Below are 17,075 nucleotides of genomic sequence, written 5' to 3' on the forward strand. Positions count from 1 at the left end.
AGCTGCTGATCCAACAAAGTAAAATTAGTTTAACCCAAGCTAATGAATAAAAATGCACCCTTGATCAGATGCAACTACACTCACAATTAAAAAGATACATTATTCGAATGCTTGGCGAAAGAGATGTGTTTTTAATCTAGATTTAAACAGAGAGAGTGTGTCTGAACCCCGAACATTATCAGGAAGGCTATTCCAGAGTTTGGGAGCCAAATGAGAGAAAGCTCTACCTCCTTTAGTGGACTTTGCTATCTTAGGAACGACCAAAAGTCCAGTGTTTTGTGACCTTAGGGTGCGTGATGGGTTGTAACGTGGTAGAAGGCTAGTTAGGTACGCTGGAGCTAAACCATTTAGGGCCTTATAGGTAAGAAATGATAATTTATAACTGATACGGAACTTAATAGGTATCAAGTGCAGAGACTGTAAAATTGGGGTAATATGATCATATTTTCTTGACCTGGTAAGGACTCTAGCTGCTGCATTTTGGACGACCTGTAGCTTGTTTATTGACGAAGCAGGACAACCACCTAGAAGAGCATTACAATAGTCCAGTCTAGAGGTCATGAATGCATGAACTAGTTTTTCTGCATCAGAAACATATAACATGTTTCGTAGCTTGGCAATGTTTCTAAGATGGAAGAATGCAGTTTTTGTAACACTGGAAATATGATAAGACAAATTGCTGTCTAATGTTACACCCAGATTTTTGACTGTAGAGGAAGTAACAGTACATCCGTCTAGTTGCAGATTGTAATCTACAAGATTCTGTGTAGTGTTTCTTGGTCCAATAATTAGTATCTCTGTCTTATTTCGCGAATCTGCTTCCCCACGGCCTCGAGCTCGAGCTGCACAAAGTGGAGACATTCACCCGCCATTAAAGCAAATAACAGTGAGTACAGCAGTGGTAATGTGTGTGAATAGAGTATTAGCAATGTAAGCGCAGTTAGCAGCAACCACGCTTGCTGATGCTAACTGGCTAAAAGCTAATAGCGGACCCGGGAGATCAAAATAAAACTAGTGATAGCGAGGCGCTCTGATTGTTTTTGTTGTAGAATACAATAGAGGATATATTCACACGCTATATAAACGGAAACGATGATGTATAAAATTGATTTTTAAGTTAAAAATAGTCAATGAAAAGAATATAGTGACGGAGCTCAAACGCAGTACAGCCGTCAACAACAAACAGGAAGTTTGCATCACAGGTATATATAACTGTTCATTAATTTGTTGAACTGTCAAGCCTTGGTGGTGAATTATCAAAACACTGGTTAATTACAGTGGAAAAACATTTTGAAATGGCTCCTTTCCTATTAAAATAGCTTTCCCTTTTACTGGAAGTATTGTATTTTTAGATATTTTCTCTTAAATCTGTAACCGTGTAGTGAACTTTTTTGAAATACCTTGATGGAAGCATTACACGTTATTGACTATATCTGGTTTAAGGCCAAACAATTAGTCCTGGTAACACTTTGCCAAACTGCATCTGAAAAAACATATATTACTGAATCCTCTGTTTGGTGGATATGAATTGTTTTGTTTGTGTTTTTAAAATGACTTTGGCACTGGGCTACAGACACTCGATTTGATGTTAAATGACACTCACAGTGCAACTCCTATGTCCAACACATCGAATGGAAAGTCAAAACCCACCTGTTGTCTTTCAAACCAGGAACTTACAGCACAGAGAGCACATGCAAATGAGAGTAATCGACTAGTGGTTTGTGGTCATCTACATACATAGTATCTGGAAAGTTCACGTTTCCGCAGCGTCATTTCACAGCACTGTAGGTATGGTAAGTGCTTTCCTCCATTGGGTGATATAAATGAAACCAAACCAAAAAAACAGAAACTGGATTTATAATGTAGTTGAGGCAGTAAAGAAACTCTCAGAGCAAGTATCTCAGTAGCTGTTTGGATTACAGTTAGAAAGTATACAGCTGGAGAGCAGAATCACATTACTCCAGCGTCTGATCTGATGTCTGCTGGAGAAGCCTGTCTGGTCATGCGGTGAGTTTTCAAAATCGAACTCTGATACAAGCCACATTGCGTCTGTTTCTTCCTGGGATTTTAGACATCTGATAATTACTCTAAAATGTTAATTTGAGGACAAATTTTTGATATCCCCATGTGTAATCAGAATAATGATTGATGTACCTGATAGTACATAAAGAGACAGGTTTTGGAAATTACAATTATATGCATTATATTAAAGGGTTAGTTCACCCAATAATCAAAATTATGTCATTAATGACTCACCCTCATGTCGTTCCAAACCGTGAGACCTACTTTTATCTTCGTAACACAGTTTAAGATATTTTAGATTTAGTCCGAGAGCTCTCAGTCCCTCTACTGAAACTGTGTGTACGGTATACTGTCCATGTCCAGAAAGGTAAGAAAAACATCATCAAAGTAGTCCATATGACATCAGAGGGTCAGTTAAAATACATTTTGGTCCAAAAATAGCAAAAGCTATGACTTTATTCAACATTGTGTTCTCTTCCGTGTCTGTTGTGAGAGAGAGTTCAAAACAAAGCAGTTTGTGATATCCGGTTCGCGAACGAATCGAACTGAATCGTTTTAAACGGTTTGCGTCTCCAATACGCATTAATCCACAAATGACTTAAGCTGTTAACCTTATTTAATGTGGCTGACACTCCCTCTGAGTTAAAACAAACCAATATCCCGGAGTAATTCATTTACTCAAACAGTACACTGACTGAACTGCTGTGAAGAGAGAAATGAAGATGAACACCGAGCCGAGCCAGATAACGAGCAAAACATTGACTCGTTCATGGGTCAAGAACCGTTTCTGTCAGACGCGTCTGATTCGTGAACCGAGGAGCCGATGATACTGCGCATGTGTGATTCAGCGTGAAGCAGAGCGACACACAGAGCGTCTGAACTGAACTGATTCTTTTGGTGATTGATTCTGAACTGATTCTGTGCTAGTGTTATGAGCGTGGGTAAACCGAAGGCTTGGATCAAGGGCATTCGTCACCAATGGCGCCATCACGTCGAGCGCAAAAGAACCGATGAACTGTTTTCTTCAACCGGTTTATTGAATCGAACTGTCTGAAAGAACTACTGGTGATCCGAAAACCGATGCAACCGGTTCTTGACTCATGAATGAGTCAATTTTTCATTCATTCAGTTAGATTTGGTGAACTGGTTCAAGAAGATCCGCTTACATCGAATGATTCATTCGTGAACTGGATATCACAAACTGCTTTGTTTTGAACTCTCTCACACAACAGACCCGGAAGAGAAGACAATGCTGAATAAAGTCGTAGTTTTTGTTATTTTTGGACCAAAATGTATTTTCGATGCTTCAACAAATTCTAACGGACCCTCTGATGTCACATGGACTACTTTGAAGAGGTTTTTCTTACCTTTCTGGACATGGACAGTATACCGTACACACAGCTTCAATGGAGGGACCGAGAGCTCTCGGACTAAATCTAAAATATCTTAAACTGTGTTCTGAAGATGAACGGAAGTCTCACTGGTTTGGAACGACATGAGGGTGAGTCATTAATGACATAATTTAGATTATTGGGTGAACTAACCCTTTAATGAGCAATGAAGGATAAATGAATTTATTATTATAATAATTATTTCTTTAAGTAAACTAGAACAGTTTCAAGTAAAATAAATACAATTAAAAAGACAGAATTCCAAGTTTCACCTTGTAAAAATTCCAAGTTAACTGTCCAAGAATTTTGACTAGTTTCTTTTTTTCAGTTTATTTGATGACCACAATCTGACTCACTTCCCTAAAGAGCATATTCAAGGTTTTTCTCATCATCATTTGTAGAATATGCTAACAAAGACCTGTATTTTTGTCAAAACAATATATAATCATTGTAAATTTGAATTTAACTGATGAGTTCTGAGGAAAATACCTGTTTTGGACCCCACAAAAATCCAAACAGATTGTATTGCAGCTGTGGGTTACATTGAGAAAAATACAGTTATGTTTTTCATTTTCGGTGTTGTCCTGAAATGATAATGTTGCGGTCAGTGACTTGAGTATGAAGACAAACTAAGTTTTGGTATTCCAGGGATAAATTGTAAGCTCTTGAGGAGTCTCTTTACCAGATGTTGTAAAATGCACACAAATGGCAATTAAATGATACAGAGGTTGTCATATTTTTATCAAAAGAAAAGCATAAAATTAATGTTTTATTATCACACAATACTATATATATATATATATATATATATATATATATATATATATATATATATATATATATACATACATACACTTTAAGAACTCTGACGGTCTGTATTATTAGCACGGAATGTGAAGGGAGCATGATTTAATTTGCAACCTTTTTATTAGACAGTGATGAACATTTCCTGCTGCAAATTCACTTGGAAAAAAAAGTTACCATATTTTAACATGTCTGTTTGCAAAGTTGAATATCTGTAAGCTTTTGTATGTGAAGTTGGTATACATTTATTGGAAACACTTTACAATAAGATCCCATCAGTTAATGCATTAACTAGCATTAGTTATCAATTAGGAGTACATTAGTAAAGTGACATACAGCCAAGTTCAGTGACTCATACTGCGTTTAACTTATCCAAAGTGTGCAACCACACACCCGGAGCAATGGGCAGCCATTTATGTCGTGGCACCTGGGCAGCAGTTGGGGGTTTGGCGCCTTGCTCAAGGACACTTCAGTCATGATATTGCTTGCCCGAGACTCGAAACCCCAAGGGTTAGGAATCAAACTCTCTAACCCTTAAGCGATGACTTCCCCCAGTTGGTTAGGCCTACTGTATTTATTCATTAAATTATTTATTCATTAAATTATTCATTCGTTATTGTTATTTTTTATTTACCTAAATTTGTTACTTCAGACTTATGTGCCCTCTAGAAGCTTGCGTTCTGCAAGTGAATGTTGCTTGATTGTGCCATCCCAAAGAAGCACAAAGTCACTTTTACGGACTTTTAAATTAAATGTTCCCTCCTGGTGGAATGAACTCGGCTCAATGAGCAGCTGAGTCCTTAGCCATCTTCAAGAATCGGCTTAAAACACATCTCTTCCATCTTTATTTGACCCTCTAACTTTAACACTCACTATTCTAATTCTATTCTTTAAAAAATCTAACTACCTTTCTGATCTTTTTGTATTCTATTTTCTTTTCATTTATTATGCAATTGTATATGTGTGTGTATGTGTAAAGATCTCTAACTAGCTTGCTCTATTCTTTTATTTTTTTTACATTTTTATTCTATCTGTTTTCTTTTTATTTATTATATTATTTAAAATCCCATGCTACGTGTACTGTGTTAAGCTAACTGAGACTTGTTATAGCACTTACATATCATTGCTCTTTTTGTTGTTTTTGATTGCTTCCACTGTCTTCATCTGTAAGTCGCTTTGGATAAAAGCGTCTGCTAAATGAATAAATTTAATTTATTTAATTTAAGTGCAACAACATATAAATAATAAAAGCACTACAGTTTGAAATAAAACTGCAATCAGAAATTAAGACACATAACTTTATTGCAAGCTCCTTGCAATTGCATATGTGTTTAATACACACAGTTGAGCCAGCCAAAGAAACTTTTACATTTAAAAAGTCAAGGGTCAAGAAGCAACTAAAACAACCACTATTAAAAATATATTGTAAGTTGAAGAAAAAAAACATCTAAATATTAACTGGTTAGTAATGCCTGAAGTGATGCTGTTTGTGGAGATGATTAATTATCCTCTGCTGAGATATTGAGAGATTTAATGTCTTCTTTTATTTCAGTTGATTTCAGTTAACAACAGCTGTTCATCACTAATGCTCAATCATCAGTTAATTTATCACTTAATTAACTCATTAACTTCAGTGTTACCTTAAGACTCTTTTAGATTTGCACCATATATGCTCTGAGTAGTGTAAATTAAACACTATATGTAACTTTGTAAATACTAATGTAATTAATTAATGTTAATAAATAGAACCTACTATGAAGTGTTACCAACTAATCTATTATGGAATATATTAAAGGGCTAAACTAAACATGCTGTGAAAATATCAAGAGATAAGTATGCTTATTTTGAATTCATAAAATTGAATATTTTTCTTTCTGTCTCCTTCCAGGATTGCCTCATAACATTTTCTGATTGATGCTGATAGATGACATCATATCCTTGTGCAAGCAAACAGGAAAATGCGTCTGCGTGCTTGAACAGGGGATTTACCACTTCCTCCTCTGCTACCTTCTACTTTCCGGTGAAGAGAAAGGCAGAACTGTATTCAGATCAGCTTCGATTATTCTCAGTGGTCTGACAAGACCTAAAAGGAAATCACGTGACGAAAAGGAGAAGTTAAACGTCCTTATCTGATAATCTTGATTTGACTTATTTAGGCCTAGTTTAAAGTTCACACAGTCCAGATCCAAAGGATGGAGAGTGCAAATGCCAGTGTCTGTGTTGTCAATGACAACATGGTGCCCTTCGCCACAGTCTACATCCTCATCTTCCTGATTGGAATGACTGCCAGCCTGGTGGCGCTGTGGGCCTTCATAACCAGCCGAAGTGCTAAAAAGTGCATTAATGTTTACCTCATCAATCTTCTAACGTCTGACTTCCTCCTCATGTTGGCATTACCTGTCAAGATTGCCAAAGATCTGGGCAACGATTCCAAGAGTTTGACCATCTTTTACTGCCAAGTGAGTGCGCCGCTCATCTACATCAACATGTATGCATCTATCATCTTTCTAGCTTTTGTAAGCGTACAGCGCTATCTTCAGATCACCCGCAGCTCCAAACTGCTACGATTGCAGGAAGTGGGCTTTGCGGTGCTGATGTCTTTGGTGGTCTGGTTCCTGGTGCTCTTCATCAACGTGCCCAACATGGCCATCCCTATCAAAGAAAACATTGAAGACAAAGTTAGGCTAACATGTTCAGACTTAAAAGGTGATTTGGGCAAGCACTGGCACGCTTTGTCTGTGTTTCTGGGCATGGCCATCTTCTTCAACTCCTCTGTGGCGGTGCTGTTGTCCAATGGATTGGTCTTGAAGCGGCTCTGGGGTCGGCGTGAATCTGACCCTGAGGAACAGGATAATGCCCAACATGCCTTCATAAACATTGCATTGGTGACCTTGGCATATGTGGTGTGCTTCGTGCCTTACCACATTGTGCGTATGCCGTACACGTTTACTCAGATAAAGGTCATCACAGAATGTGCATTAAAGAAGAGTCTCTTCCTGGCTAAAGAGTCGACTCTTCTCCTCGCCATCCTGCACCTGTGCTTCGACCCAGTGCTGTACTTTGTCATCTGCCGTGCGTTCAGGCATCAGATCACAAAGGCCTTTTCAAAGAGAGGCAGTGTTCCCACCACAGACACAGAGTCATAATTCAACCGGAGGAGAGTTATGCACCAAGTACCAGTGCTGAATGTCAATGTAAGGTCAAGAAAGAGTTTCTTGAGAAACTGGGTATAGGTAATGTAGGAAAATCAATAAAAAAAAAAGCAGAAGACTGAAGTCTGTGGAGAAGGACCTTTTGCCCATAACGGCCCAAAAAAAAAGAATTCAGATGAAATTCTACTTCATAAACATTTTGGAGCAAAATTTGTATATATGTATACATAATCTTTCTAATATGACTAAATCTACAGAAGGTGGACTTTACAGGGATGCTCAGAGTGTTAGTTATAACCAAGAGCCAGGACTACATCACCTCGAGGACAACCGCACATCAAGCATGAAATGAATGTTTTTAGTGATATTTATTGATAATTAATTGGGATATTATTTGTATAATTTGTATTCCATATCCCAAATTCCTAATCAAAAAATCTAAAAATGAAGTGTGTTTCTGACATTGTGAGGGTTGATTATAAAGATTTTTATTTATAATAACATTTTTAATACTTTAAATGTTTAATAAACGTTATAAATTATTTATCTCTCTTGAGAGTCTTCCTTATCTCTTTTCGGTTAATTACCTTTTAGGTTTTTTTAGGACTGAAAGAAAAGTGTGAGTCATGTTTCTGATGAGATGAACTGTATGAAAAGCCTTGTGTGGGCTGAGTCAGTCAAAACGGACAGATCTGTGGCTTTTATTTACTTGTGATATTCATTCATATGAATATATTTAGCTTAATTTTCCATTACATCACACACAATAAACTCTGTATTTAAAGTTCACTTGTAGCTTTATTAAATGGAGCCAGAGATGATGAGCTAATAGCCAATCCGATGTAAGGTCACATCTTGCCTGATCACTGGAGCGAGACACTCAACCCGTTGCTTGGACACGGAGCACAGTGAACGCGCTTGGGGTAACCCTATCCAGAGAAGACACGGGGATCGAGCTTCACTCTTCCAGCATCTGCTGTCTAGCACTTGAGATCGTTTTATAGCATTCGTGGTTTAGACATGAGGGGAAATCGGCAACAGCACAATGTCCTTTTCCATGCTGAATTACAGGAATAATCGTGTGGATATCCAGTGATTACTGTGGTTGTGCTCGTCGTCTATAACACGATGCCTAGTCTTCAAAAGAAAATAATATTCTCTGTTTCTGGCGTGCTTTGCTTTGGTTGTGTTCTGGTCGTGGCGGCCGCGATGGGGACGCAGTTTTGGGTTGAAGCGGCGGTGCTGTGCAGGACGGGCGCGCAGATCGTCAACGCGTCCGGGGCCGAGCTCGACAAGTTCATCGGGAGGACGAACTACGGGCTTTTCCAAGGCCAGGGGATGAAACAGTGTGGTCTGGGAGACAGACCCTTTTATTTCTCTTGTGAGTAACTTCATCTTCTAGATAGCCCCCCCATCCTCCCGCCCCCAAAGTTGTCATCATTTACTTGTTCCAAACCTGTTTGAGTTTCTTTCTTCTACTGACAAAAATTCCTGATTTGCCTACAAAGTTGAGAGTGAATAAAAAATAAATAAAAAAAAATAAAAACACAAGACACAGAATTTTAATTTTTGGTTAAAATAATCAAGTCACCTTTAGAAATATAAGAATATGACAGTACATGTAAAACACACCATGTAGAGTAGAGATATGAATAGTACTTCTGGGTTAGCTTAACATAGTACACTTAACAAGGACTTTTAAATAATTTAATAAATAAAAAAAAAAAAAACAGAATAGAAAAAGAAAAGAGCAAGCTAGTGTTAGAGGTCTTATATATATATATATATATATATATATATATATATATATATATATATATATATATATATATATATATTAAAGGTAGTTAGGTTTATTTATTTATTTTTTTTTTTAAAGAATAGAATTATAATATTGAGTGCTAGTTAGAGGATCAAATAAAGATTATTTTGTACAGCATATCTATTGTTTTATGGTTTAACATACATGTGTTAATTGTTATGCTTATTGTTTAATGTAATGCAACAATGCTAGTACAGTTTCAATGGCTTAGCGTGTTCCTGTGGCGTGATGGTAGAGCATTGCATAAGGTTGTGGGATCGATTCTCAGGAAACACACATACAAGTAAAAAAAAAAAAAATATATATATATATATATATATATATATATATATATATATATATATATATATATATATATATATATATATATATATATATATATATACACATATATACGTATAGCTTGAATGCAATGTAAGTTGCTTTTAAAGCTTCTGCTAAATGTAAAATTGTGAAATTGAGAATCGAACCCACAACCTTATGCAATGCTCTACCATCACGCCACAGGAACACGCTATCATTGAGCCATTGAAACTGTACTAGCATTGTTGCATTACATTAAACAATAAGCATAACAATTAACACATGTATGTTAAACCATAAAACAATAGATATGCTGTACAAAATAATGAATGTATTGTGGACTTTTTATTTTATTTTAATTTTTATTGATCCTTAATGTATTTATATGCTATCAGCAGGTTTGTTATATAGGCCTAGAGTCATATGGTCTATTTTGATTATATTTTTATAATTGCATCCTTTATGAAGCCTTAAAGCTTTTGTAGATGATTGGAAAAAGATCACCCAATATGTTAGTCAAAGTGTCTTCTTTGTTTTCTTTGAAAGAAAGAAAGGTTTGCAGGTTTTTAATGACATGAGTTAATGATGACATGATTTTCAATTGAGTTCTCTTTAAAAAGGTCCAAATACATTTTGAGGCCACTGATGAATAATGAGCCTATTTCAAATGATTTTAATTATATATTATATATATATATATATATATATATATATATATATATATATATATATATATATATATGTATATATAAAAAACTAATTCACGAACACGTCCCATTTTATTATTTTCTCATCAATCTAAAGCTTTTTCCTATAAACCCCTTCAAACTACTTCTATAGAATGAATAGATCTGAAAGAGTCTAAGGGGCTGTTTCATGAGGCATCAGATCCACTGTTCAGTTGATCAGATTTGAGTTTTTCACTAGGGTCTCATTGATGTGGCTTTGAATGGGGCTCGGATGGATCTTCTGTGACAGCTTCATGTACAATGATTCATTCTTTCCTAATGAGATTTGGAAAAGCCCCAGATTCGAGAGCCAGACTTTCAGCTGAACAAAAGAATATTGTCATCGTAAATGATTTTGTACTCACAGTAAGAAGCAAGGTATTTGTGGCAGAAAATGATCAGAGATTACTTTTAATGAGTGAAATCATTTATCATACATACTGTACTCAGATCTTATCCTCAGAATTATTCAGAGATGATACTCAGAATGAAACAATAACTAATCACTCACAATAGCCTGAAGAAAATCTGATATGTATAAGAATAATTCATATCCTCGCCCAATCTAAGTTTAAACTCAAATGATGGAGATCATGTTTGAGATCTTTTTATTGTGTGTAGTTTTCCCTGACCTGATGGATGTGGTCCCAGCCAGTCTTCATGTGAGCGTGATCTTCTTCTGCGTGGTGCTCATCGTCTTCTCCTCAGTGTCCTGTGCCTTCTTCTTTTACAATGCTTTCGGGAGCCCATATGAGATGCTGCATGGACCCCAGGGCCTTTACCTCTGGAACATGATAAGCTGTAAGACTGTGCTCAGATGCACACACACACACACACACACACACACACACACACACACACACACACACACAAGCAGAGGCGTTTGGACACAGTCGCATCTACTGTACCTACAATGAACACTAAACTTCTTTCACTCAGAAATGTGTAGTCAATTTTAAAATATAATTACAGAAAAAAGTGACATTGTATAGTGATCGACCCATTTACTTTATTATATTAATTATACTTTATATTAATATTGATAAAAAATATTTTTACAGTGTATTCTTTATTACTACTAATATTAAATTCATCAAATTATTATCAAACTGATCAAAACTCAAATGATTCTAACATTACCATCTTCATAAAGTCTATTTTGAGATGCTTTGTAAACAGGAATAAAAATGACCATATATATATACTATTTGCTAAATTTCCTCAACTACACTGTAAAAAAAACAAAAAAACATTTTGTTAAAAGATGTAAATAAAACAAGTCAAAGATATGAATAGAACGTTCAAAAGAATGACAGTTATTCAAAATTCTAAAATAAAGGTTTGCTGTAGTCAAATCAAAGATGTAAATAAAACAAAGATTTTTGAATTATGTTTTACAAGAAAATACTATTTCTATTCCCTCAGAATGTAATGTTTAATTCAGTGTGATACTTGCTGTTTATCTGTAATTATTTGTGAAATGTACTGGAAATGTCTAAGCAAAAATTAATTAAAAGTAATTATTTTCAGTGTATCCAATCCAAATCATAAAAAAAAAAATGAAACTAAATAATAATAATAATGTAATTCAGTAAAAAACATTGGTAAATATAAACATAAAAATCCAAAAGTTCATAAAAATATATATAACAAAACAACACAAAACTAATTTCACAAATAAAAATAAAACTAGGCAATATTATGTTAATGTAAAGATTTTACCAGGTCAATAGCGGCTTGAATTCTTGAATTTTGAGAGAAAATCCAGATCTTGAAGGCAGAATGTGATAAATATTTCACACATACATCCATTCAGACCGGTTCTTTACTGAAGCACAGTAAAAACGAGCCTCTGCAATTGTTAATAACTCTCTGTAAGTAGTGAGAACGTGATCTCACCTGTCCTGAGAATAGATAATTACATGATAAATAAGTAAAGTGATGGAAATGAATGCGGTAGGTGGAACTGGCCAGATTTCCACTCCATCTCTAGTGTCAGCTGCCTCTGTTGTGTGTGTAATGATGGCACTCTAATAGGCCATTGACCTGTCCACAACTGAACCATTAAGCAAAAAAATAAAGCAGGATCGCTTGCAGATAATGGAAAGTTGTTGTTAGACTCAACACATGTCTGTTACTGTGTCATGAATTTAAGCTTGGCTGAAACACTGTACTGACCAAACAGCAGCGAGTACTGAAACAACCTATAAGTGGACGCCTGTTTGGTATTCTGTCAAATCTTGTTAAAACAAACAAACAAATACCTTTAAATATGTTTCTTGTTCAAACAAAAACCTATCTGGAGAACCCTAAATGCTTTATTTTACAGTGTCTTTTAATTTTTAAAGTGAGTAATCCAATGCTGTCAAAAAACAAAACAAAACAAAAAAAAAATATTGAGTTGTACATTTTTAACATAGTTTATTTTAACTTGAAATGCATAAATTTTAATTTCAGAAGTTTGGGGTTGGTAGGATTTTTTTTTTTAAATAAGTCTCACATGTGAGCATTTATTTGTTCAAAAATCCAGTCAAAACAGCAATAGTGAAATATTATTACAATTTAAAATATCTGTTTTTTATTTTAATATATTTTCAAATGTAATTCATTAATGTAATGCAAAGCTTTGAATAGAAATAGATTAACAGATTGTTCAAAAACAGCATTTATTCAAATATAAAATATTTTAACAATGTAAGACTTTAATGTCACTTTTGATCAATTTAATGAATTCTTAATGGACAAAAGTATTGATTTTGTCTTAAAATCTATATAAACTTTTGAACAGTGGTGTAAATATGTGACCCTGGAGCACAAACCCAGTCTTAAGACGCTGCACAGCAAAATCCCCAGTGTTAATTTAACACTATTGAGTGTGGACTCATATAAACACTAAAGCAGTGTTAAAAGTAACACTGAAGCAGAGTTGAAGTTAATGAGATAATTAAGAAGTTAATTGAGTTATGATTGACCATTATTGAAGACACCTGATGTTAACAAGCAGAATCACCAAACGAGAAAATCACAATTTGAGTATCACCATTATAGTGTTCAATGTTTGCTTTAGTTGGGATCTTGACCCTTCAGTTATTATATTTAGATTTTATGTGGCTGTGGTGACTGAATTATATCATACAGACAGACCACAGCAAAGGCAATCATGTGTGCCATTGATTGTGATTTGAGCTATTTGTTATAGAGTGACCTGAATGCCTGAGTTTAAGTTTCTTTACTGCATACATAAATTAAGTGTAAAAGAAAAGTAAGCAACCCAGCATTTCTGACATAGTATGACATGTTTTTAATAGTTAGTTCTACGTAAAAAAGTAATCTTTTGTTTGGACACACAGACATCAGGAATCAGCGTGAGCATCACAACAACGGTGATCATCAAAAAAGCATGTTGTAGCCAATAAAAACTCATCCATGGCTCCCATCATGCATTGCGGCATGAATAAATTATGAGCTGAACTGTCTTTTTAACTTTTTATTCTAACTTTATTTTATTTTTGCTGTTTTTATGTTCATTTTTTGTATCTAGTTTTGTGATGTTCAGAGTTGGTCTGTTTATCTGAATATGTTGTTTGTCACCGTTGTTGAGATTCATACGTTGATTATTGTTATCTGTGTGTGCCTAAAATTAGAATTCTTTAATAAAAAAAAAAAAATCAGAATCACTTGCAAGGGATACCTACAAAATGTATAGAAAACGCAGATTTTTTCATTGTGGAATCAAAGCTGTGACAATCAATAATGGAAGTTTTACTTTGAGAAAAGACTGTAAAGGAGTTGAGTGATTCATGTCAAACAACGATTACATTAAAACATAATCATCAACATGCAATGATTTTTGCTCTTGGTTTGACAAATAAACTTTAAAAGTAAAAAGTTACAAGCTAAGATCCCAGCTAAAGCAAACACTGAACACTATAATGGTGATACACAAATTGTGATTTTTCTCGTTTGTGATTCTGCTTGTTAACATCAGGTGTCTTCAATAATGCTTAATCATAACTCAATTAACTTCTTAATTATCTCATTAACTTCAACTCTGCTTCAGTGTTACTTTTAACACTGCTTCAGTGTTTATATGAGTCCACACTCAGAGTGTTAAATTAACACTGGGGAGTGTTAAATTAACACTGGGGATTTTGCTGTGTGGGGTATATTTTTAGCAGTAGCCAAAAAAAAAAACAAAAAAAAAAAACATTGTATGGGTCAAAATTATCGACGTTTCTTTTATGCCAAAAATCATTAGGATATAAAGTAAAGATCATGTTCCATGAAAATATTTGGTGAATTTAAATTTTTGATTTTTGATTAGTAATATGCATTGCTAAGAATTCATTTGGACAACTTTCAAGGTGATTTTCTCAGTATTTTTAGTTTTTTTTTTACATGTGATAGCAAGTCTTATGAACTCATACATTAGTTTTTGATAAGGGCAAGTTTGTCATGCGTAATTATATAATGAAAACCTCTCAGTCCATGGCAGCGCTCACACTTGTGTTCGCATGTATTCAAAGCTTTGAAATGAATGAAAATGAACAGCTACATCAAAGGGCCAGGCGTTCAGTGAGTAATGACTGTTGTATTCATGCTCACTTTTTAATGGTATTTTTTTGCCCTTTTTGGAGACGGACAGTTTAAATAACAATCCACAAGCATTGCATAAAAAAAAGAAAGAGAGATTTTTATTTAGGGGAGTATTTGAAGGTCCAAAAAAGCTAAATGGATTGAATGTGTTGCTTATACATGCCAAGCTGAAATGCACTTCTAGATAGCAAGATAAACTAAGTTCCTTTATAGTGAAGGGATGTGGTAAAACCTAAGTGTCAAGAATACAGCTCGCTCAAACAATGGTTGCTCTGAGGCTTTTCTTTTTTAAAGGGGCAGTTCAACCAAAAATTTGATCTGTCTGCATCATAACAAACCTGTATGAACTTCTTTCTTCTGTGAGGAAGTCAATAATGACAGATGGTTTTGGGTGAACTATCACCTGAAGAAATGTTCCTATTATTACTTATGCTTGTATCTATCACTCTTTCCCGTCAGGTTTCTGTGCCTGCATGATCCTCATCCTGTTCTCCTCAGAGGTCAAACTGCACCACCTGACCGAGACCATTTTCAACTTCAACGAGGCCAGTTTTGTCTACAAGACGCAGAACGAGAGGTACGACAGATCCTTCTGGCTCATCTTCCTCACCTTCCTCATGCACGGTCTCAACATCTTGCTCATCCGCCTGGCCGGGATCCAGTTCCCCTTTCAGGAGGCCAAAGAGCCTGACGCGAGCACAGGAGCGGCGGATCTCATGTACTGACCAGTCCTTTGTTCTGCTGCTCCCCCCGCAGCGACTAGCACTTCTCAATAGGAGTCTTCCCATGAGCTGCATCCGTTTTGTTTACAGCTGAACACATCTGAGCCTCTTAAGCTATTGAGACCACGTGTGGTGATGAACTTGGAGATGCCTGTGTGTTTGGAGAGAAGGGTTCTTATCTCGCAGCGGGGAGGCGGGAGGGAGGCGGATGGAGCATTCATTCTGTCAATCGCTCAAACAATTAACGCTCACCATTTCAAACGGCTGATGAAAACACCCTCTAGTTTCCAGTCTGGCTGGGGACATGACAGTTTCCTTTGGTTGTGGATCTTTTGTAATCCAGTTGTGGCACAAAGGGATGTGACAGTTGGCAATTCTACAGTGACCCTAGAAAGTTTTGACACTTAAGCCACACTTAAATATGTATGAATGTCTTTGCATTAGATAACAAATTGTCAAACCAAGCTTTTCAAACAGAATATTGCACAAAAATAAGTGTTTGACTTCATACATCCACAAAAAAAACAACAACAGACGATTAAAAGTGTTAGCGAAAATGGCTAAAACAATAAAAAAAGTTTTCAGTACTTAAAAGGAAATACATATTGATTTAAAAAACTTGTACTATATTTAATTTCAGCTAGTTGTCAAGACATTTCTCATTTTAAGTAGTTTGGAGTAAAATAACCAAAAATGACAAAAAAAAAAAAAAAAATTAATTCACAATATTAACACAAAAGTGTAATAGTATATCACTGATGCATTGGTTCATTATTTTGTTTTCTAATGCAATTGCATTAATCCATTTTATGTTTTCTTGACTTTTTAGGGCCACTGTATAGTAATATTCCAATTTCTAGTTTTATATAAGCCAACATAAAAAAATAATATAGTTGTATGTCATTTCACGCATATACATCCAACTATAGCCATGGCTTTAGAATATCAGACAGAAGTAACAATTGCTACTGATTTATCAATTATTGGATGATCATGGATTTAATGTTGTCATTAACTTTTCCATGTTTAACTAATATGTTTTAATCTTATTAGAATCAAAATCTTATTATCTTTTTTTGTGTTTCTTCATGCAGTGCTAATGTGCCACATTTTTCATTATATAGATATACAATTTAATAAACCAGTTTTAGGTTTGGAAACACTAAATTATCCTTAAATTAAATTTTCAAACTTAATTTAACAATGAAAACTAATTGAATATAAGAATAGATCATTTAATTAAAAGTAATAAAAACGCTTGTAATGTATTTTTAGGTATTTGGCATATAGAGTGGATCCTGACTGTTAGGTTGTAGAATGAGAGGGGCCAAAAATACTATATAAATATTATATATGTATATATGTATATATATATATATATATATATATATATATATATATATATATATATATATATATATATATATATATATATATATAGACACACACAACACACACACACACACACACATACAAACAAAATACACAATTATGTATTACACACGTTGTGTAAATTCTGACTTTTTCCCTTTTTT

General features: G+C 34.8%; 2 protein-coding genes across 3 annotated transcripts; both read left to right on the top strand.

The window, feature by feature from the left end:
- Positions 1 to 777: 777 nt before the first annotated feature.
- Positions 778 to 7,846, top strand: LOC113058180 (probable G-protein coupled receptor 171). Of its 2 annotated transcripts, none has more exons than XM_026225852.1 (2): positions 778 to 886; positions 6,106 to 7,846. In XM_026225852.1, the coding sequence occupies exon 2, from the start codon at positions 6,410 to 6,412 to the stop codon at positions 7,361 to 7,363; it is 954 nt and encodes a 317-aa protein (XP_026081637.1). In that variant the 5' UTR covers positions 778 to 886; positions 6,106 to 6,409; the 3' UTR covers positions 7,364 to 7,846. The 2 variants fall into 2 exon arrangements, with proteins under 2 accessions (XP_026081637.1, XP_026081636.1); XM_026225851.1 differs by lacking the exon at positions 778 to 886 and adding an exon at positions 1,707 to 2,007.
- Positions 7,847 to 7,925: 79 nt separating this feature from the next.
- On the top strand, positions 7,926 to 16,189 carry clrn1 (clarin 1). Its single transcript, XM_026225853.1, has 3 exons — positions 7,926 to 8,750; positions 10,844 to 11,023; positions 15,278 to 16,189. The coding sequence occupies exons 1-3, from the start codon at positions 8,498 to 8,500 to the stop codon at positions 15,541 to 15,543; spliced, it is 699 nt and encodes a 232-aa protein (XP_026081638.1). The 5' UTR covers positions 7,926 to 8,497; the 3' UTR covers positions 15,544 to 16,189.
- The last annotated feature ends 886 nt before the right edge of the window (positions 16,190 to 17,075 follow it).

The sequence above is a fragment of the Carassius auratus genome, chromosome 40 (assembly GCF_003368295.1).
Source record: "Carassius auratus strain Wakin chromosome 40, ASM336829v1, whole genome shotgun sequence".
NCBI classification, from domain to species: domain Eukaryota; kingdom Metazoa; phylum Chordata; class Actinopteri; order Cypriniformes; family Cyprinidae; genus Carassius; species Carassius auratus.